Source organism: Falco punctatus (genome assembly GCF_963210335.1).
Source record: "Falco punctatus genome assembly, chromosome: 13".
Taxonomy (NCBI): domain Eukaryota; kingdom Metazoa; phylum Chordata; class Aves; order Falconiformes; family Falconidae; genus Falco; species Falco punctatus.
Genome location: NC_137593.1, coordinates 12,259,267 through 12,282,397, shown reverse-complemented (window position 1 = coordinate 12,282,397; position 23,131 = coordinate 12,259,267). Strand labels below are relative to the sequence as shown.

Here is a 23,131-nt window from a genome sequence, read left to right as displayed (position 1 = left end):
CACACACACATAGGCGCACACACGCTCACAAATCTCCGGACAGAGATAAGGCGGACAGCGGAGCGCTTGGAAGGAGGCAAAGCCGTCCCCCGCAAACCGAGCAGCAATCCTCCGTGCCAAACCCACCGGCGAAGGCGCCCGGCGGCAAAATGAGGTGAGTACCCCCGCGATGGGCTGAGCCCGGGGTCCTCCACTGTGGTCTCGGGGCACAGCCGGGCAGGGGCCATCCCGCGGAGGAAGGTTTCCCTCTCATCACTGTGGCTTCGGTTTACTCCATCGGCGAGTGAACAAGGGGTTACTTAATGCCTCGGCTTCGTGCTGCATCCCGGCGCGCATGCTGGCATCCCGGCAGAGCCGCGGGGAGCCCCGGGTGATGGCACACCACCGGTGTGCCGCTCTGCCACGGCCCACGGGAGAAAGGTGCGAGCAAGGCTGGGTGCGCCACACAGGCTTCAGGTCTCGGTGCACACCACCATCATCTATCACTTTTACGTGAGGTTAAGACTCTCTTAGCGCGGAGAAGAAGTTTTATGTTGTCTTGCCTCCCCTGTTTAAAGGGAAAGCAGAGAGCTGCGCTGGCAGATGGCCCGCTCCAGCCAAGGAGGTGATGCCCATTTACACCAGCTGAGCATCCAACCCTGTGCATGTGCTCTGACCAGAGGAGAAACAGTTTTTCCCTTCACACATTTTTGTGGTTTCAGACAAACTGTCAGAAAAAGGCATGTTCAACCTCACTCTGCTTGAAAGAAAAATCAATCCAAATTTCTCAGCTCCCATTAACTTTGCTTTGTAATGAAGAGCTGGGAAAAGTGACGGCACTACACAAATGAACCCCAGAAATGTACTGTCTTGGTTTTGAAAGAACACAGACAGTTTTAAAATAATCCACTTCTATAGCTTCAATTTCCTCAGCAGCATACCTAAATCAAGCCCTGATTTTGAAACCGGGTGTACGTGTACATGTGAGTAGTTCCAGTGTCTGTAACACACACCTACAAGCCTTTGCCAGGCCTTAGTACCTATTTTAGAAAGTGGAAATTTTTGTCTCTAATAGCTCTGATTTCCTGCATGTTTCTTTTTTTTTGTGCGCTCCAGTGGGTGTAAGAAGCCTGCGTTCTGTTCCTCTTTCTGGGTCCCCTGCATTGGCACAAGCTTTTGTGTTTGTGCCTCCAGTGCAGGCAGTGTTCTCCCCTTGCACAGGGAAATACTTGGTTTATGCTAAGTTTCATGCTCAAATGGAGCTCGAGGCTGGTGCGAGGTCAGCTGCGCTGCCACTGATTTACCCGCCCTCTCCACCCTCCTCTGGGACAAACAAGTTGGTAACAAGTTGGGACAAACTCTTCAGGCTGAGATTTTTTTTAAAGCTGAGTTTGATGACAAAAAATCTCTAAGGATCTCAGCCTCTGTGTGGTTTTCCATCTGGGGTGAGTGATACCCTAGGAATTGAAGAGAAAAAGCAAAAGAGAAAAGAAAGGAAAAGAGAGAAGAGTGAAGAGAAGAGTGAAGAGAAGAGAGGAGAAGAGAAGAGAAGAGAAGAGAAGAGAAGAGAAGAGAAGAGAAGAGAAGAGAAGAGAAGAGAAGAGAAGAGAAGAGAAGAGAAGAGAAGAGAGAAACAGAAAATAGTGGAGAGTAACATGCTGGGTTACGCTGGGGCCCTGGTCCATCCTTGCCCAGCTGCAAAGAAGTGTGCTGTTTATTGAGAGTCATGATCCCAATTTGGCAGGATGAGGCAAAGCAGTAATAATAATAATGATACTTAGCAGTTATTGCCATGATGCTTTCATTAAACAGATTTAGAAAGCGTCATTATTTTATTAAGCATCCTTATGTTTATTCTTCCATTAAATGAAGATTTGTCCATCAGAGCCCCATTAGTTAAAGGATGTGTTGCCAGCAGCTGCTGCTCCCAGAAGCCTGAGAAACACTGAGCTCCTGATAGCACCTGGAGCTGGCTGGGAGCTGCAGGGGTGCCTTTGCATCACACATCATCCACTTTTCAAAGGGGCTTTCCCTTCCTGCGATCTATGTCCAGCTCCCACCCTCACCTCCACCTCCCCACGGCTTGGTGCGGGCTTTGCTTATGTTGACATGGTGCTGTACCTCCTCTGCCCACCACTCCAAGTGTGTGACCTTACACAACACACTTGGGAAAACAGACTGTGCCCTCGACAGGTTTTGGCATTGCCAGAGTTTCATTTCATCTCTTCACATCTGTTTTCCAGGTGCCCCCTGACCTGGTCCTTTTGCGCCTTGCTGCTCTGCACAGCAGATGCCATCGAGCTGACAGACATGTTTGGGGAGATCCAGTCTCCCAACTTCCCTGATTCCTATCCCAGTGACTCAGAAGTGATGTGGAACATCTCTGTGCCCGATGGATTTAAAATCAAGCTGTACTTCATGCATTTTGACTTGGAATCATCCTACCTCTGTGAATACGACTATGTGAAGGTGAGCTGTGATATCATGGGGCATATGGTGGGGTTGACAGCAGACCTGTTTGGCCAGCTGAGAGAGGGTAGTGCTGGAAAAGTTGGGAACAAGCTGGTTTTCCTCATTTATTGGGCAGAGGAGTTGTCAGTCCAGTGGACAATGGGGAGAGCACAGGTAAGCTGGTGACATCCATTGGACTAAAAGTGAGTGGGACACCAGATTCAGAGCTTACTCGCAGAGGACAAGAGAACTGAAAGTATTTGGGCATCTAATTCTTATTGGACCCAAGGAGATTTATGCACCCATGAGGTAATGAAACCCCTGTGGCTAAATCCCCAGCCTGTGCCACACTGATGCCAGCCACGTGCAAGGAGGACCCCTGAGTTGGGCACCCCTCACCAGGCCATGGCCATGGGTGCACCTTGCAGCCAGCCTGGATCCCTGGCCATGGCTTGCAGGCTCTTGGGACACCCTGTCCAGCCCCCAGGCAAGCAAAAGGGAAAGGTTAGGCCTGAGCTTGAGGCTGCCAGTCTGGGACCACAAGCAGAGCCTCCCCCAGGCTGTAGGGCACAGACCCAAGGCTCCGTTGGGTTCAATGCAAACCCATTTCATGGCTGAGATGCAGATTTCAGGGCCACTGCTGGCAAATACCTGCAGTACAAACAAGCAACGGAGGTTCCCAGGGTGTTGTCATGGCCAAAGCCACAAAAGATTTCAGTCTGCTTCATTGCTGGGCAGTAACCCATCAGAAACGGCAGCGGGCCACACACTGCAGTGCCACAGAGCATCCTTGCCTCATGTACCACAGGTCTCTCCAAGATGGGCTCTCCTTCGTTTCCAGGGGAAGCTGGATTCTCCGTATCTTTGAACTGGGTCAGGTTTGGTGCTTTCCAGCAGACCAGCGGGAGCAAGCAAGTGCTTTCTAGGATTGCCTGGCTGAACATGCCTTACCCCATCACCCGGCACAAGCCTCACCCTGCCCCGCTGCACAGAGCCAGGTAGAGGTTGCACTCAGCTCTGGAACCAGAAAACTCAGCCTTGGTGCTAGTTGCCAGCTAATTGAAATTATTATTTTATTCTTGCCCTAAGAAAACAAAGCAAACATTTGTGTGTTTTTTTCCTCTAGGATCTCTTGTTCGCTGCTTTAATTTCCCCTTTGTGCTGGCACTCATTCTGCTACTAACAGCTCTCATTGAGGTTTGATTAGTTCTTTCTGCTTCTCCTGGATCTTCTCCAAGCACAAGGGCCAGGGACATATATAGAGATATATTGCTTTAAAAACCCAATAAGCTCAAGGAGCGGATTTCTTGGAAACTTTCCCCATTCCAAGCTTTACCGCTCCTCCTGCCTTTCACCCCCTGCTCATTTTTCCTTTTTCATAAGGTTCCCTGTTATTCAGCCATGGTGCCAACTTGGCACCATAGCTCTCCCTGCCGCTGGATTTCCATAAGAAGGCGATATTTTTCACAGGGATTTAGATCTCAGCTGTATAAATTTGCTCGGGGCTGTAACTCAGCTTGCAGAGCCTCCACCGCAGAATTACATTTGAAAAGTGCTGGAAATGGATGGATTACGGGAGATCTATAAGCTACTCTGCTGGATAGGGGTGCAATCTTGATGCTGCTAAACCATCAGCTTAGAAAACATTAAGGAGACCAGCAAATGACACCATGCCTATTTTTCTTCTTGGGTCTGTGTGTCCAGCTTCTGTCTGCATCAGCACAAGATTTAAAAACAGAGCCAACGTGCTCTACAGCAGCCAGCAGTGCATGGCTACAGAATGTAATTATAGACCCGACACACATAGGTGCTTCTCTGTAACACACTGCCAGTCCCAGTGAAGATGCTCATAAAGCCACAGGTGGTATTCTGTGTTCGATGGCACTCAATGCATTCCCCCTCCATGTACTTGTTCCATTGTTTTCTGAACTCATGGGTGACTTTAATCTCTGCAGCATCTTGTGGCAGGGAGTTGTGCAGGTTAAATACATGATTATACGCCTCCACATGTGTGTGAGGAAACACCTTCTTATTTTTCTGACCATGGGTCTGACCAGGCTTTCCATCAGGGTCTTCATCATCTTGAATGCCATAAGAAGGAGGTCAAAAAGGGGGGCTGAACAGCCCCGATGCAAGGTGGGGACCCAGCTCAGGACAGGCAGAAAGCTGCCATGCCCTGGCTTTTGCTTTCCTTACCTCCATGGCTGCCCATGCCCCCGAGTTCTTGAGCAGTGATAGAAAGTCATCCTGAGTGGCGAGCTCAGGGCAAGCCAAGCTGTAAACCCCTGCAGATCTCTGCCTTCGGGGTGGTCTTCAGAAGGGAACAGTTTCCAGAGCTCTGAAACAATGGCTAATTAAAACAATAGCTGTTTATTCATATATATACACATATATGCATGCATGCGTGTATGTATATAAAAAGAACATGGCTCCTACAGAAATGCTTACAGGCCAGGAGGCTCATTTTTGCAAGCAGGGACAACAGAGAGGGGGAGTGGTGCTTTGGTCAGGAAGTGAGCCAGGAGGAACAGCCACCCCCAAAACTCCCACCCAAAGAAGTCCCATGCAGATAGGAAACACCAGCCGCGCGCTGCCTTGGGAAGCTGTGCTCCAGGCCCCAGCGCCTCACAAACAGCCTCTCCCCAGGTTTTGGATGGCTGCTCTCAGCTGCCTGCCAGGGCCAGGGGGACCAGGAGCAGCCACTCATGCTGGGCTTTCAGCCCCTGCGCTCTGCCGTGCTTCTCAGCAGGCTCTGCCTGGCTCGTTGCTGTCTCCAGGGAGCTCATTTGGGAGTCTGTCATTTGCAGGGGGTGCCACTGTGGTTTGCCCAGCTCCTTTCTGGGGTCACCCAGTGAAGAACACTTCTGCACACAAGTCTCCAGCGCTGGACTGGGGCATCTCAAAAGCCACAGCTGTGAGCAGGCGGTCAGGTTAAGTGACTTGACTAGTGTCACTGAGGAGTGCTGTGGCAGAGGCAGGGAGATCGGTGATGAAATCCCAGTGGAGGGCCAGAGATGGGAGATGAAATCCTGACTTCTGAGGGGTCTTTGTGAGTAAATCCCTGACCTTATTAGGGACATCTGAGTCTGGGGTCCTGTCCATGAGGTTTTGCACATTGCTTGGTCAAACCCTGGACTGAAACCAGCCCCTGAGGGCTTGGCAGCCAACTTGGGACCAGCTCCTTGATGGAAGTGAGGATTGGGCCTGTGGTGACAGGATTTCCCCCAGGTCAGCTCATGGTGAGTCCTTGCTGGCTCGTGGTCCTTGTGGGGTTACACCTCTTCACCCCAGTCCCTACCACTGAGTCCTGATTCAGGATGGCACATGCTTGAGACCTGGCAGGTTCAGCACATGCCGCAGGACTTTCCCTGCACTCCTTCAATCCCAGGGGCTGTCTGTGACAGCTCTCTCCAGCACCGGGTCAGGAGGGCAGAGGGGTCTGTGACACTCTGTGGGTCCCATCTCCCCTGACACAACCCACGCCTCCCTTGGATGCACCTCTTCATGTTGTGTTCAGACTTTTGCTTACATGTGGCAATTGGGACACTTTTCTGCAGCTAATGTTCACACCCACGTCCCCAGGATCTGTGCCATCAGGTGCTCGCCCAGCAGGACTCCTACTAACCCCATGTGTGGGTGCCCAGCAGCTGGCCAGGTGTCTCAGTCAAAACCAGTGGCTGCAAATAAATTTACCCACCCGAGTGCAGGATGTAGTTTTTGCTGGCCCCAGTGAGGGACTGGTGAGGGGAAAACAGGGCCAAGCTGGGGAGGCAGGGCTGCAGGCAGAGCAATGTCTCGGGGAGGGGGATTATGAAAGATTTGCAATGTGACAGAGCCACATCCCCCCAAGGTTTGGCACGGTGTTTAGGGTGCATAGTAGATCGGCTTTGCAAGCAGCATCCTGAGCTCGCAGTGTGCCATCCCCTGCCACAGGCGATTCACATGGGGCAGGGCTGCGTGCTGCACCGTGCCAAGTGCTCAGCAGCACTGTCCCTGGGGACACCCTCAGCGCTCTACACAGCGCTGGCAGGGGCCATGCAGGGCCAGGGAAGGAGCTCGATGCTGCATTCAGGGCAGTGCATGCGTAGCCTGGGGCTGCAGGAAGGGTGCACAGGACCATTCACACTTCCCTCTGCTCAAAGGTGGCGGGAAAAAGCACAAATCTGTGCTTGGCACAAACTGGGGGGTCAGGAGCAAAACATCCTTTTCTAGTGCTGTCAGCCAGCCTCAGCCAGGGGTGTGGGATCCCAAGAGGAACAGTTCAAATCCCAGGAGGCAGCTGTGATGAGTGGAGGGCCCAGGGCTTTGCTGCTTGCCTTTCCCATCCTGCTGGGTCTGCACAGAGGAGTCTGGTAGCACCAGCCACCCCCTGAACCACTGGGGACCACAGTCATGCCCTGTGCAGGGGCAGGAGGAAGGTCAGGCATGGAAGTGAGTCAGCAGCTCTGTTAGCACCCCAGCATCTCACCTGGGGTTTCCTCGCACACCCAGCCCCCCCAGGGAACAGGCCTGACCCAGAAACAGGGCATGTGGGTGCATTAACCTGCGGGAAGGGATGGTCTCCAGATGCCAAGCCAAGTCCACAGCAGGGGAAGCCATCTTCCTCTTTCCCCAACAGCACGGCTGCCATGTATGTTCCCATGGGAATTCAGGTATGCATCCGCACACAAAAGGACCCTTAACATACATCAGGGAGAGGTTCTCCAGGAGACCTAGATGGAGGTTCCTTCTGGAGCTGTCCCATCCCTGCCTCATTTCCAATAGGCAGCAGCAGGAGCGGCATCAGTCGTTTTGCAAAAAAAGCCCTCCGTTCATCTGGGTGTTGCCTTCTTGCATGCACTCTGCAAGGCGGCTTGGCAGGGGCTGCTTCATGCCCTTCCCTGTCTCTGAGCATCTCCTCCCCATGTCATGTTCCCAGTGTCTTCAGCCCAGCGCTGTGATTTCTCGGCCTAATGAGCCATTTATATATATTACAAGTGGTATGTTTGGCCTTCATCAGTCCAATTAGTGCATTCCTGGAGGGCTGGAGAAGGGGGGGTGGCGGCTGCGTTTCCGTATTGCCGGCTCCCTGCTCCTCTCCGGCGGCAGACACTGAACCGCCAGGCCAAATTCCCCTCAGTGTTTGCGGTGTTTCGTTAACCCACCCGCTGCAGGAGGCATCTCCAGAGCATCGCTGCTCCAGCATCCCCAGCAGCCCATGCTCTGGGGCAGCATCTCTTTGTTGACAAGCAGGGACACTCCAGCTCTTGCCCAGAAGGGGGAAATCAACCTGGGGCAGAGGGGGGCCACACAGCTGGGGTCACCGCTTCTCTTAGCCACAGCCCAAGCCAAAATGCAGGGGGACAGAGCCACAGCTGGGGAGGGACTCCTATTTGCCTCCAACCAGAGGGGCAAAATCTTAATGAGGGGATGAGGAGGCAAGCAGAAAGAGGGAAGACCACAGGAGGCAGTGGCAAGGGTAGATTTAAGGCACAAGAGTGTCGCTATATTTTATTTTTCAAAGGAGAATTCTTTCAGCGTATTTTTATAGGGAATTTCTCTGCAGCAATTGATATTTCCCTCAGGGACACATCTTCTCTAGTGAAAACGTCGACATCATGACCCGAGAAGGAGAAACTCCAAACAAACAACCAGGATTTAATTACCAGCCTACTCACTGGATGTAAATGATCTATGAAAAAGTATACAGTCCTCAGCAGAAGCAGCAAATATTAACCAGGGATGATGACCTCTCTGTTTAGTTTACTGCTGGAGGGCTGTCTCTGCTCCCTGTGGCTCAGGGCATGGGACCCGTCAGAGATAAGGGGCCATGGATACCTTTGGTGATGAGACCACAGCTCTCCCGGGCCTCATCCTGCCACTCCAGGGCTGTATCCAGGGATGCTGGAGGCAATGTTGGGGCTGACCCCATGGCAGGAGCATCCTCATGCTGAGGCACAGGACACTGGGGAGGTTTTCCCGCACTTCAGTGATGCTGTGCTGTGGGTCCTGCACTGGAGAGGGATGGGAGCTCACATCGTGGCTCGTATTGTCCCTGCAGAGGTGACAGCCACCAGCCTTGCACAGAGGATTTGGCTGGAAATTGCTCCTTCCCACAGCTTTCCTTAAGAAAAAGCAGTTTCTGCAGAAAAGGCTGCGTGCTGCACACTTGCACAGCCAAGACTGCCTGTTAGGGCTGAAATGCTGTTTCCCTTCGCTTTTGGGGATGACACTCCGGTTTTTCAGTCTGAAACACTACTTCATTTCATAACAATCTTTCTTTCAGATTTAAAAGAGATTCTAAAGCACCACAGTATATTTCAAAGGAATTGAAACCAGATGGATCCCAAATTCCTTGTTTTCCTTTTTTTTTTTTCAGAACGTTGTTTCACAAAAAAAAAAAAAAAAAAAAAAAAAAAATCAATTGGGTATTTGTCCCAATGTGGGGCGCGTGTTTTTTCTCCAAATTCTCAAAATTTATCATCGGAAAGTCTCTCTCTTTTCTGGCCAGCTCCAGCTTGTATGAGAGGATGGAAAATATCTGGAGGCAATGTCAAGGCATGCTGTGTTGCCATTTCCATGTTGGCTTTCCCTGGTGTGAGTGAGTTTCCGCCTGCTTGTTCAGCCCTGGGAAATTTCCCTTACAGCCCCAGACCCTCCCCAGCAGGCACACCCCGAGGTTCTCCAGGAGACAGGGATGCAGCTGAAGGAGGATCTCACCTCGCTGAGGCCACACAAACCAGGGGCGGCATTGCAACACCTCTGGGACCCCATGGGTCCCCAGGCAGGCAGCTGTTTTCCCTAGGCATGGGCTGAGGGACTGCACACTTCATCATGGCCTCAATAGCATTGGCTTGGCATGAGCAGCGGTGGGCTGGCGGGTGGTGTTCATCACATTCCTCAGTCTAGGGGTTATTCATATCCAAATCTCCTGGGGGAAACCAGCTGGGAGAGGTTGTGGATGAGACAGGAGCTGGGGATGAGATGTGCAGGAGAAGGAGATGGGGTCAATGCTGAAATGGCCCTGGAGAAAATGCCAAGGAAAAAAGAAGGGAGGGGGTTTCCAGGAAAAAACAGATGGTTTTACAGGGATTACAGTGCTTTAAGGCACAGGCAAGTCTGTGCTTTAAAGAGATGCACATAGAGACTAGTGAGTATGCTGGCATGCCAGCAGGGCACACTGGCTCATTGGTCACCTCCTGTAGACCTCTGGGTGAGTGGCTCTGGGCCAAACAGTGCCTGGCACTGCAAGTCTAGAGCCAGATAGGGACCCTGGGTGGCAGGGACAGGACTGAGTTTGTCCAAGCCAGCCCAGGAGAAAGAAACACCACCTAAATTACAGCTGCTGCTTTGAGCTGGTGCAAAATCGATGAGCAGGGGCTCCTCTGGCATCCCAGCACCCTCCCAGTAGTACAGCTTTCATGCAGATGCTGCTGCCTAGATCAGCATTTGGGCCAAGGGAGGAGGTGAGGGGGAACATTTCAGGTACAGACAGCTCTGAGTAGTAATGACACAGCCCAGGGCTGATTTTCACACCTCTTCTTCCCCACTGCCTGCCCACATCCTCACCCCACCTTCCAAACAGGCTCCCTCCCTGCATCCTCCCTTTACCCCCCCTCTTCAGCTCCTCCCTACATCCCTGATGCTACCTGCTCTCAGCATCTGCTTCAGAGCGTGGCCCCGGGCAGAGCGAGCAGACCCGAGTCCCTGTGTTCATTTTGCAGAAATCATGTAACTGCTTTACAGCATTAACAGCATCTCACAGAGCTGGAGCAGTGGGAGTCACACCTGCCATGCTCTGAGCACCCCCAGGGTCACACTTGGCTGCAGAAAGTGAGGTGAATGCAGCGGGAATGACTGGAACATGCTGTTTCAAAGGAAGAGCTGAGGCAGCACGAGGCTCAGCAGGATGGGGCACCAGGGGGCCAAGGCTGCATCCTTAGGCTGTGGCCATCAAAGGCAGCCGGACAGGCAGCCTGCCCCACGGAGCCACTGCTGAGCCCCGGCAGGGGACAGGCTGGGCAAGCACAGACGTGAGCTCTCTGAGGCCGAGCATGACTCCAAGCCCGGCATGTCCTCCTCCAGCAAAGCACCACAGCCCCTCCGGGCTTGCAGACACCTGCGCCCTGCCAAGCGCTCACCCATTCTTTCTGCTAACAGATTGAAGCTGAGGACCAGGAGCTGGCAACCTTCTGCGGCAGGGAGACAACGGACACAGAGCAGGCTCCTGGCCAGCAAGTGATCCTGTCCCCAGGGCCCTACATGGGGCTCACATTCCGGTCTGATTTTTCCAATGAGGAACGCTTCACTGGCTTCGATGCCCATTACACCGCTGTGGGTAAGCAGCAGTTAAGCCTGCAGGACCATCTTGCTAAAGTAGCATAACAGATTTGCTAGGGTACACCCCAGGCCAGCCCTGGGAACCCCAGCAAGAGAAATCCTTGTGTGCATCCCTTGGGCCATATGGGACTCGCTGCATGCTGAGGTGACCCACCACATGGGACAACTAATTTCTCAGTGTTGTGGCAAATGCCCCCACGAGGAGTGGTGTGTGGAGGGCTGCAGAGTGACCTCCCTTCCTTGTTATCTCCATCCTAGATGTGGACGAGTGCCTGGAGAAAAGCGATGAGGAGCTGGCATGTGACCACTACTGCCACAACTACATCGGCGGGTACTACTGCTCCTGCAGGTTCGGCTACATCCTCCACTCCGACAACAGGACCTGCAAAGGTACCACCCAGGCACAGCTCAGATGTGAGGATGGTCACACAGAAGGGTCCCTGCCTGGGCAACAGACGTACCAAACACAGGCAAAATTGCCTTCTTTTGCTGCCAGGAGAGATGAGGTGCCTCTTCCCCTATAAACCAGTAGCCTGGGACTGGAGAGTGCCCAAGGCCTGCAGTCCTCTTGTATGGGAAGGAGATGTGGTTTCTCCCATGGGCTGTGCTCCTCAGCTAAGCTCTATAGAACTCCTCAAGTCAGAGAAATTAAAAAGTTTAGTCTCTGCTCTGAATCTGCATCACGTAGATAGCAGGGATTATCCCTCAGCCCAGGACCTCTATGCCACAGGCATATTTGGAGGTTGGCTGTGAGGTTCTCCTTGGTCCACGGACACAGCCAGCAGACCCCACTCCACCGGGAGGGCTCCTGAGTGCGGCTGGGGCTGGGATGTCGCTGGCAGGGCCCTGACAGAGCCATGGCTGTGTTTCAGTGGAGTGCAGTGACAACCTCTACACCCAGAGGAGCGGGGTGGTCGCCAGCGCCGACTTCCCCAGCCCCTACCCCAAGAGCTCAGACTGCCTGTACCGCATTGAACTGGAGGAGGGTTTCTTCATTACCCTGAACTTCGAGGACAGCTTTGATGTGGAAGACCACCCTGAGGTGACCTGTCCTTATGACTACATCAAGGTGAGCTGGGCTCTGCACACTCCTCCTGTCCGGCTCTCCTGTCATTTCCCCAGTGTCCTGGTGATGGGACCAAAATTGCCCTGGTCTAAACAGGGCTGATGAAGCCAACAGGAGCCCTGTGCTCAACTGACCCCGTGTCCCTTACCATGTCTGGTTTTCACCCTCTCAGCCGATAGTGACACTCTTTCAGTGTCTTCCCCCCCAACTCATGGTGCTTAAGCCCCGCTGACCCCACTGAAGCCCCATCCATTAGCCTCAGGGTGAAGTGATCCTCAGGGATCAAAGATCCCCCTTAAATCTCCCCTTCCTCTTCACCTCTGCAGATCAAAGCTGGCCATAGGGAGTTTGGCCCTTTCTGTGGAGAGAAGTCCCCAGGACGCATCGAAACCCAGACAAACAGCGTGCAGATCCTCTTCCACAGTGACAACTCGGGAGAGAACAGGGGCTGGAAGCTGTCGTACACAGCAATTGGTAACTCCTGCTGTTGTCCTCTGTTTGCGGGGCTTGGGCAATGGGAAGAGCTTTATAAACCCTTTATAAACATTGTGGAGACCATGAGTTTGGTGGTCCATGATCTTGTCTCCAGAAAGGGTCTGCCAGAAATGACAAGAGGAGAGGAATAAAGTAACACGGAGCCCTCCCTTCAAAGGATGCTTTTTTTCCCTATGCCAGATGGACATTGCAAAGCAGAGCTGTTTTGGGCAGGATAATTGCACAAGCTACTGTTATTAGCTGTCAGCTTTGTAAGGCCCAAAGCCAGGGTATTACAGACTGGAGGAAAGATCTGGAGCCTCCACTCCTAGAAGAAGAGCCTGGCTGAGCCATGCCAGCGTAGGCTAATGGCAAGAGGCAGGGCAGGGATGCTCAGACTCTGCTACGTGGACTGGGTGTCAGAGCTGGGATTCTACATTTCCTCCATTTATTCAGCTGAGTTGTGTTTTGTTTCATTTGCTTTTTATTCAAAGGAAACCCGTGCCCACTGGTGCAACCACCGATCAATGGGAAAATCGAGCCTTCCCAAGCCAAGTACACCTTTAAAGACCAGGTTGTCATCAGCTGCAACACAGGATACAAAGTACTGAAGGTATGGGGTGATGGTGTGGAGCTGGGCACCTGGGTAGGAAAGGGGATATCCTTCCTCCCAGAGTTCTGGGACAGTGAACACAACCCAAACACTATCCTTATCCCTTTCCCAGGGGCAAGGAAAAAGCCTCCTCTGACAGCCACCAACTTTCCTTTCCAAAGACACAGGGGAAGAGAGGAGACGGCACTTTCCCAAGCCATCCTCTCAGCATCCCTCCACAGCCAGCCAGCTCACAGGATGCCAAGCTTGGCACCTCTGCCAGAGAAAAAGCCAGCAAAAGCACCAGGGGAGCTGCCAGGGCTCTGCCTGCTCCTCACCTTGGCAGGAGCTGGCTCAGCTACCCAGGCAGCCCTGCAGATGCCAGCCTCCACAAACCAGAAGGTCCTCTGGGACTTTGGGACAGCTCCACCAAGTTAAGGGGACTGGGATTTTGGCAGGCCCTCTCCAGGAAACAGCTGAGAGCCACAGGGAGTGCGGGTGACTCACGAGGTGGCTGTCTTCCCTCCAAACCAGTAGCCCGCTTTGACTTCAGACATGGACCTGGCTATTTCTCTGATCTCCTCCCAACCTCATCCTTCATGCAGAGCTGCCTCCTCTACCCATCCCAACACCTAGAACAGGAATAAATGACCCCAGTTCCTTTGCATTCAGCATTGCCACTGAATTTCTGGCAGCAAGAAAACTCTTCAAGCTTTTCATTATGATTTAATTGCAATTTTTAGCTGGAAAAGTCCTCTTCCAGGGGCTCTGGTTATATCTTGGCAAAATCACCAAGAAACTGATTATTTTATGGAGAGATTAACTTCCTCGTCTTGTACATTAATGGTGGATTTTTTGCTGGCATCTTCTGCACAGGATAACCTGGAAAGCGACTCCTTCCAGATCGAGTGTCTAAAGGATGGGACATGGAGTAACAAGATCCCTATCTGCAAAAGTAAGGACACCCTTCCCTGCCCTGCCAATGTCCTTTTCCTGCTGAAATCATTTCATGCTAAAGAGAGCTGCCCTGCCAGACTAGAGTTCCTTACTCAGAGACACAAACCCAGCCAGAGAGACTACATAACTGCAAAGCTCTTTTGGCTCATTCTTGGATAACATAATGGGGCTCGCTCCAAATGCCACAAGCAGGAGGTTGGTGCTTTTATTTAGATTACTCATGTAACTTGATTTGCGAGCCATTTGGCTGTCTCCCTGTCAAAGAAAGAGCAAGCCTGGCTCTTGAGAGCTAGCTGTGTTGGATAAATCTGGGACAATTTGGGGTAATCTAGTTCCTGGTCCAAGTTTCCTTCCCAATGGAGGCTACTAAGACCCAGGGAATTAGACAGGTCCCAGGTAACAGCCTAAACTGGGCGCTGCTCAGCTAAGTGGAAGGGGAGAGAAAAGTTGCCCAAATATTTACAAACATTAAAACAGGAAAAAAGGGGAGAAGAAAGGAGATGCCATTTGAAAGGACAGGTGACAATTTGCATCATCTCTTCTTTCATCTAACCCAGCTCCTCTCTCAGCTCAGGCTTGGGAGATATACCTGATAACACCTTCTCCCTTCCCCCCAAACACCCTCCGCCCTCAGGGAGGCTCTCACTGCTGCTCAGTCTGCTGTAAGGCTGGTCCAGAGAGGAGAAAAGCAGCAAACACACCCAGAGAAGGTCCCAAGACCTTCCAGGAGAGGCAGGACAAGATGCTCTCAAGGGATGTTGGGATCCAGGCTCTTCCCATCTGGGCAGATCCTTTTTCTTTTAATGATGCTGTGGATATTACCTTAGAAGAGTATTTCTGGAGTTATAATTCATGTTTTTTCACTCAAAATGGAAACTGGGAGGCTCTCAGACCTGCTAAATAGATCCATATTTGAAAAGGCTCCTTAGAAAGTGTGGGGTCAGTGATGCCTCTGCCCTGCCAAGGATCTCACCACTCCTACAGCTCTCACTATTATGTCCCATTGATTTCATCCAGCCTGAACAGCAATCAGATAAAAATTGACATTGTGTAGGAAAAAAGAGCAAAAATCTAGGAAAATATTTTTAACCCCAAAAGGTATTTTTTGGAGAAAATTGAAATAATTACCTGCATTATTCCAGCCACGCCGGAACTGATCCCTTCTTGTGTGATATGACTCACTACACTAAATTTTTAAGACTTTTTTTGGAAAGGCAAGAAGCCCCTAAATGGGCAATTCAAGCCTCCAAACTGCAATGCTCCTCACCTCCCCAGGATTTCTGGGAGAGGCAGGGCGCAAGCAAGAACGGTTTTAGAAAGCGGTGCAGAAAATAGAAAACTTCTCGGCCAAGGTGGATAAAATCCAGCTCCATGGCCTGGCAAGGCTAAACGCAAAGCCACGATGGCTTCTGCCAGCCACTGTCCCCAGGCTGCCCCAGCCAAGCAAAGCGAGCAGGTCCCTGGCACAGCCATGGCTCTGCCAGCATCCACGGCACCCCGACACAGCTCGCTGGGCACTCATTAACGATTTCTGGTGTTTTGGGGGCTGGGTTTCCTGCATGCCTCTCTCTGCTCATCTACTAATTGGGCTTTCTCTCTCTGCTCTCCTCCTTCCCCTCTGCTTTCGGTGCAGCTGCAGATAGAGCCGACAACCAGACAGAGGGAACAGCCGGCTCGGAGCAAGTGGCTGCGTGAGGCTGGCACCGGCCGTGCCGCCCCGACGGGCAGCCTGTCTCGATGCCCCTCTCTGATCTGTCCGGTACCCAGGGCAGGTCGCCTTTGCCCCTGGCCTGGCTGCCAAATTCATCTCCGTGGCTTGTCTAACTGGCATGGCACTGTTAACCCCCCTGCGCCTGGTGCTTTCTTAACTCCGTCTCGAGAAGGGGGAAGGAAGTCTGGAGCCCAGCCCCACTTCCCCGCTGTCACGCCGCCCCACGGGAAGGGTGCCTGCCTGTCCCCGGCACTGCTGCCTGGGGACTGCGTGCTGCCGCCAGCTCCCGGCACGTCCTCCGCATCCCTCCCTCTCCGCTCGGATGCCTCGGCGGACTCGGCTCCCCCTCCAAGGCAGCGATTGCGCAAGGAGCGCGGCATGGCTGCCTGGTTGGTCGGTTGGTTGGTTGGATTCAGCCTCCTGTTGCCCTTCCTCCCTGGCCCAGCGTCACAAATAAGAAACACTCCTTCCTCTCCTCTCTCCCAGAGTCCTGGTGCCTTTCAGACCCTGTGGGCAAGGAGGCATGCAGGATGGGCTGGCATTACCAGCCCTTGCCTCCAGTCACTGAGCCATGGCACTGGCACAGAGGGATGGATGCTCCTCTGCCTCCCCTTTGCTCCCCACTGCTGGCCTAGTGGAGGTGAGGACGGGCTGGCCTCAGGCTGATGGCAGCTGAAGGAGGCCAGAGCCCGGTGTCTGGCCCCATTCACGTCCCCAAGAGCCCAGGGCACGCACTCAAGAACCCCCAAAGGCATCAGAGGCTTCACTGGGAGGATGCAGGGATATGGACCAGATACTTGGGAGAGGAGGAGGATGATGTGCATGCTGGGGAGCTTGGTCCACTTCTGTTCCTGCAAAGATGGAGATGCTAAATGGCCCCTTTCCTGAGGGAAAAGTCTGGCAAGGCTCACGGCACAAACTCCCTCCCCTCACCCTTTCAGCAGGTCCTGGGACACTGGTAGGGCAACACCTCTGTGTAAGAGCCCGTTTTCCAGGCATACAGCCTGCCCCAGGCCTGGGGAACACACAGGGTGGGGGTGGGCTGTACCATGGCCAGTGGATGCTGCCCTGCAGCCATGAACAACCCCAGAGAAGACATGCAAGCCAGGCTGGTCTCCCAACATCCATTCCCTCCTTCCTGCAAGCCCCAGCATCCTCCAGCACCTTATAAAGGTCCCACAGTTGCTGGCACCATGGTACAGGAATGCTGTGCAGCCAAGCACAATGGGAAGAGGGCAGGAAAGCTCAGGCCAGCCAGAGACCCCCCAGGGCTGGTGAGAGGGGTCTGTGTCCTGTCCTTTGCCCCTCTGCAAGGCACAGGTACCCAGAATCTCCACCCAACCTGGCTGCACCCACACACCCATCTCATCACCACCTAAAGGGAGTGGAGGGGACCCTAGTGAACAGTGAGCTGCAGTGTTTTGCCATAAACAAGGCTTTTTTCTGCCAAGCAGCTAGGCAGCCCTTAGCATTGGTACATCTGGTGTGTCAGCTACCGCAGATTCTCTCTTTGTTAGCCCGGATCACTGCATGAGGAGTTAGGGCTCCTGTCCTCACCCCCTTCCCACCCTGGAGCACACGAAGACCCACAGATCTCACACCATCCCTGATCCACAGGACCTGCTTTCTTCAAAGTCACCCATTCCCTACTCAGCCTCTCATCCTAAATGTGGCAGAGCGCAGCTCCACAGCACTGCATTTCCTAGCAGGATCAGACCCCGGTCCCTGCCCTCCCCTGGGGCAGGTTCCCCAGGACGGGGCACAGCAACACCCGAGTGTTCTGTGAGCTGCCTACATGGCAGGGAGGTGTAGCTCCCACAGGGTGACTCCTGGCTTTGGCAGATGAACCACCTCACAGTCTGGCGTCCTTCCTGGGGTGAGTGGCACCAGACGAGTCCAAGGAACAAGCTGGGAGAGGAGGTTGTTTTGAGAGAGCAGGGTGCTTTGCAGGATCTAGGGGAGAAAGGGCACCATGGGCAAGCCATGGGGGAAGGGCAACCACACCCTGGAAATCCTTCTCCTTCCTTCAGACCCTGAAGCCACACCAGGGATGGGTGAAGCAGAGCCAAACCTGCCCGTGTCCTGGGAGATGGAGCAGGTGGAGTCTCACCCGATGGTGCTGGCCTTCCCCCTGCCTGCAGACGAGCCAAGCCGCACTCTCGGTGTCCTTAATCTCCTGCTGTCACAGGACAACCAAGACCTAGGATTGCTCAGTCTGACCTGTAAACGCTTATCAGCACTGTTTGGTGAGCAAGATACAGTAGGAAGGATGGGGCCATGCCCTCAGCAAAGCCTTGTGCTTAGGGAAGCGCCTGTGATGTGAGGCGTAGGTTAATGAATCACCGCCTGCCTTTCCCTACCTACTCCTAAGGAATTCCAAGGCACACTCTGGGACCACCTCTCAACGGATCTCACCTGCCAGAGCAGGTTTCTTCCCCTCTCAAAGGTATAGCAGAGAGATCTCACACTAAACGAGTGCACAGGAGGGGCTCCCAGGACTGGAGTCTCCACCAGCATGAGGCGTGTTGGCCGTACATTCTGTGGGCCAGCTGTGCTGCTGGTGTTCAGCCATGCCCCTCTGTACCCTGTCTTTGTAGGGTGGCTATGGTGGGGTTTCACGAGGCCAGGCTGCCCTGCCGGGGGACAGCCTCCTGCTGCCATCTGAGACCATGTCAGGCTCTGCCCCCTGCAGCGTCCTAGAGAAAGGGGATACAGGACTACACAGGCCCTTGCTCTGCCCCGTAGGACCACCAACACATGCCAAAGCCCAGTATCACCTGCCCACTGGCTGGCTGATCACCCCAAGAAACAGCACAGGGCTGAACCCCGCTTCTGTGTTGGCTTTCAGTTGCTGACTGCAAAGCGCCGCTGGAGCTGGAGCATGGTTTTGTCACCTTCTCCTCCAGGAACAACCTGACCACCTACCAAGCAGCCATCCAGTACCACTGCCAGCACCCCTACTACCACATGGCTCCCAACAGCACCGGTGAGCAGTGGGGCTGGGCCGTGTCCCCACGGCACGGTGTGGGTGGGTGTGTAGCCATGCGTGTGTGCATTTGCAAGTGGGGGGAACTTGGGATGGCCGCTCTGGGACGCTCTGCAAGCAGCAGGCTATGGATTTCACCAGCACACATCATCCCCTGCGTCTGCACTGCCTGGATTATCAGACTGGCCGCATCCTGCTCTGTAACAAGGTAGGATGGACTTTTCACAGCCTCAGCAGATCAGTGTGGTTGTTCTGCTCTCTGCCTTCTTACCCTGCCGTCTACTACCTGCAGCATATGAAATTTTCTGTGTCTCTCTGAAAGTTGCTGCTGCTGGAGAGAGCACCAGGTCCAGTAGCCTCAGAAAGGATTCCACAAGGCTCCCCATCCTAGCACCCAAACGTCCAGTATAACCAAAGCTGAACAGATAGCAGCGGGAACATGGAAAACTGAATTTCCCCCTTATCCCCCTCAGTCCAGAACCACAGAGACACCACAAGGTGCTTTGCCAAGCACCACTGGTCTCTACACCCTTCAGACCCAGCTCTGGGGGCAGAAGCAGTGTGCACACACCCCAGCTCTTCTTCCTCGTCCTCCCTCAGCAAGCAAAGCCAAAGGATTTCCTCAGAGTCCTGTCTCCCTGCTTTTATCCCCCTGCACAGCCACCAGCCCTGCACATCTGGTTCCAGCATCCCTCATGCATTACCAGAACAGGCACTGGCAGAATTACTGGGGCGGCAGCTGCCAGCTGAGGCTGGGGGTGCAGCACAGCCCTCCAGGCAACTCAAGGCAATGAAACCAAGGGTAGTGGCATGTCCCCTGCATGGGAACAGGGCTGCCAGGCCTGCCCCCCAGGAACGGAGAACAGAGAGTGTAAAAGGGAGATCCCGTCCTGCTCTGGAAAAGGGTTCAAAGGGTCCTGACAGCTGGACATCTCCTCGCTGCAGAAGACACCCCTCATACCAGGGCCACAGCCCAGCTAAATGCTTTGCTCTCTTCCAGCCACCTATACATGCGACGCATCAGGGGTATGGAGGAGCGAGGAGCTGGGGACCAAGCTGCCATCCTGCCAACCAGGTACTGGTGCTGGGGTGGCCAGTTCCCGCTGCAAGGCATGTGAATCAGGGATGTATGAGGGTGGGAAAACCTCCATGCCTGACCTGACCTGCTTCTTCCCTAGGCAGGGACCCTGCTCCCTGCTGACAATGCCATATGCCTTGGCTATACGTATCCAACTGCTGCAATGTATGGCTGGGAGGCTGATGAGGACAGAGGTGTCCTGCTATCCCAGCTGGGCCAGACAGTCAGGGTGCAGTGGTGGCACTGAGCAGCAGTGATGCATGTCTCCCTGGCAGTGTAGGGCAGCAGTGGGGTCACAGCCATTCCAGCTGTCAGGGCTCCCCGAGCTCCCTGTTCCAGCAGACAAGGAAACCAGTAGCCCCAGAGCAGAGCCCACTGGCCATGTTCAACCCCCAGCATCACCAGAGAGAGCTCCAGCCAAGGGCAGAGAGCGTTACCTGCCCAGCACTCTGGCTGTCAGCTCCCATTAGCAGTGTGTCCCCATGCAGGAGCAATCAGCAACTCTCCAAGCCTTGCAGAAAAACTCAGCCGCTTTGCAGGGAAGGAAAAGTCCCAAGCCTTTGAGCAGTGGCAGAAATGTTTGCAGCCAGCAAGTTTCCAGGCCAGGCACCCGCTCAGGATTAAACAGAAGTCCCTGGGAGGCTGGCTGGCCACAGCCAAGCGTGGGGCCAGCTCTGGCGGCCAGGCAGGGGGGTGGAGGCAGCCCCGGGTGCAGGTTGTGGGTGGATGTGCAGGGGTGGCTCTCTGAAGAGGTGCAGGGATCCAGCTGCCATGCAGCAGCTGCAGCTGCAACCACCCCAGGGTTCAGGAGCTGGCTCAGACCCATGGAGGGTATCTGCTCTCTGGCCATGCTAAGTGACTGCGAGGCCATCCTCTCAGATTCCCTGCATCCCACAGAGCTCCAAGACCAGGGCTGTGGCTGCTCTTGTTGTGGCAGCTGCTCCCTGCATCTCTCCTTGATGTTTCAGCCTGAACTAATTTGAGCTGGGAGCATACGGGGACATCTTTTGGGGCCATAGCTGCTTTCATGGGCCATTTCCAGGCTTCCTGATTAGTGACAGAAGTCAGAGAGACTTCAGGAAAATGGAAAATCCCAGCAAGAGGGTGACACTCTCCTGAGATCGGGATCTGCAGGCAGCAGCTGGCCAGCTGCTCTTCAGATCTTTCCCTGTGTCTCACGCCACCTCCCCATCAATAGAAACTCCTCTTCCAGGCCACTCCATGCTTGCCTCTGCCATTAGTGGGAGCATTTGCAGCCTGGTCAGCATTTTTGATATGTAATTTAATAGAATAAATATTTGGCTGGATGCACTTCCTCTAAAACCATCTCCCTGGGAGCGCCGTCAGCTTCAGTGCAGCAGACCAGCTGGGCTGGGCTGGGATGCAGGAATTATTTGCCTGAGCATGTTTTCTATTCCTTGCAGCACTGGGAAAGGCAGAGGACTGGAGCACACAGACACTCACCACGCTCCCTCCCTGCCGGAGCTGCAGTTTTCCTAGCAGCAGACCCCAGCCACAACAAATCCACACTAGCAGCTCCTGGTGCTCCTGTCCCAGTTGCAATGCTGACTCTCAGCCCCGATCCCATTGCCCTGGGGGATCAGACCCTCCTTCTGTGAGGCTTTGTATCCTTCCCTTACAGCACAGGGAGCATCAGGACAGAGTCCTGGCACTTTCCATGGAGGATGTGGTTCTCCCTTGCAGACTTGGAGGGATGAGACCAGCACCTGAGCTGCTGTGATTCAGGACTCTTCCAGCCGTAGAAGGGCAAGCCCAAATCGGCTCCCACAACCTCCCAGCAACATCAGCACCCCCAAGCAACCTGGGAGTCCCCCTCCACAGTGCTGCCACAGGCATGCACCAGGCCCTGACCACCACCACCAACCATGTCCCAGGGCTTAAGTTCCCCAGGGGAAGTATTGTCCCTGCCCAACCTGTCCAACATTCTCAGAGCCACCTTCAGCATGCTCATTCCCTCCTCTCCCTCACACCACATCACAGCACCTGGATAAAGCTCCTGGAGGCAAACAAGGCAGAGCGTCAGGGCTCTTCAGACTTTAATTCTGAGTCTGTTGAGGAGCTGAGCAGAGGGATGCTGGTTTGGCTGCCAGAATTGTGGTGAGGACATGAGATGCAGAAGTAAAGCCCATGGTGCTAGGCAACATCCCATGGCTGAGCCTTCTCCAGCCACAGCTCCTCCAGGAGGGCAAATGCCGTGGCCGTGAGACCACAGACCTCGTAACAGGGCTCAGAGCGATGGGTGAGGCTCGGCTGATGTCACGCCCCAGTCCTCCCACTGGCGTTCCCCTGGGTTTATTGGCATATAGAGCAGGAGCCAGGCAAGTGGCTGAATGGTCTGGGAAGGGCTGAGTGAGGTCACAGGGCACAGTGAGGCTGCAGGATTACTCATTTTGCCTTTCTGCTTCTGAAGTGGCATGGATCCAGCCAAATCACTCCAGAAACTGAACTGCAAAGTGAGGAATTGTGAAGTGCTGGCTGACCTTCCAGCTGTCTTGTTCCACCTACCAGCTCAACTGTACAACAACCCCTTAAGTCACAGCCCTGTTTTACTGCAATTCAGGCTTGGCAGAACTCACAGCATCTGCCATGTCTTTGAGACAGCAGAAGGATCCCTCCACTTGCTCTTTCCTATGGAATATGGTAGCACAGATCACGTAGATGTAAACCAAGACTGAGATCTGATATTACTTAGAGTGCTTGAAGTCCCACCCTGGCTCATGTGTTTTGCTGAATCCATGTCTGACTTCAGTGTCAGGAGATCTAGTGCAGCTTTGGGGTACCTAACCCTGGGTGAAAGGCTTCATGGCCCCATAGTGTGCTATACACCATTCTGACTATCCATGTTCACGTCCAGTGGGCAACAGCTCACTCTTTACATCAAATGAGCCTGTTATTTTCAGGGTAAATCCTCCAACCTCCCTGGAGTAGGGGTCCAGCATATAGGACTTTGGCACAAGCCCACTCTTTTCATAAAGGGCTCTCCACCTCCCTTCGTGACAGGGCCACATGTGCTACAGCCCTGCCCTGACACGTACCAAGAAAGTGACCCTTCCCAAGCTCAGTGGAGATTCCTTGGTTCTGAGACATAGCTGGGCTGGTAGCCAGAAGTGTGTCTAGATAGTCCAAGGTCTCACGGCCGAGAGCATTCACATCCTCCTTTCACAGCCTGTAACAAGGATGAAGAAGAAGGCAGTGGGAAGCTACTTTTTGGGAGCAAACCTTTGAGACTAACTGGGCCTTGATTGCCCGTGACCAAACCCAGGATGGACTACCGCAGAGCAGGGAGCTGCCAGCTCTGAGGATGCCTGCTTCCCTGGTCTAGCATGGGTTCTAGTGGCTCAGCTTGGTTTCAGTCCTGTCTCCTTACCAGCAGAAGAATGGCCTGCTCTGGGCAAGCTGCCGTAACTGTGGGAGCCACACACCCATGCTCCAGGGTGCATGTGTGCTTTGGAGATGCAGGAGTAGTTCAGACCCTCACCCCACCATCCTCATGAAAG

At 53.7% G+C, this 23,131-nt stretch overlaps 1 protein-coding gene across 1 annotated transcript in view; it reads left to right on the top strand.

Annotated features, from left to right (window-relative positions):
* The window catches only part of LOC308072449 (mannan-binding lectin serine protease 1-like), a 44,409-nt gene that overhangs the window by 3,904 nt on the left and 17,374 nt on the right, over positions 1 to 23,131 (top strand). Inside the window, 10 exon segments of the mRNA XM_080409343.1 lie at positions 2 to 154; positions 2,223 to 2,448; positions 10,570 to 10,747; positions 11,008 to 11,139; positions 11,622 to 11,818; positions 12,142 to 12,289; positions 12,784 to 12,902; positions 13,758 to 13,836; positions 18,398 to 18,535; positions 19,536 to 19,610. Coding sequence (XP_080265469.1) covers positions 2 to 154; positions 2,223 to 2,448; positions 10,570 to 10,747; positions 11,008 to 11,139; positions 11,622 to 11,818; positions 12,142 to 12,289; positions 12,784 to 12,902; positions 13,758 to 13,836; positions 18,398 to 18,535; positions 19,536 to 19,610 — 1,445 coding nt within the window.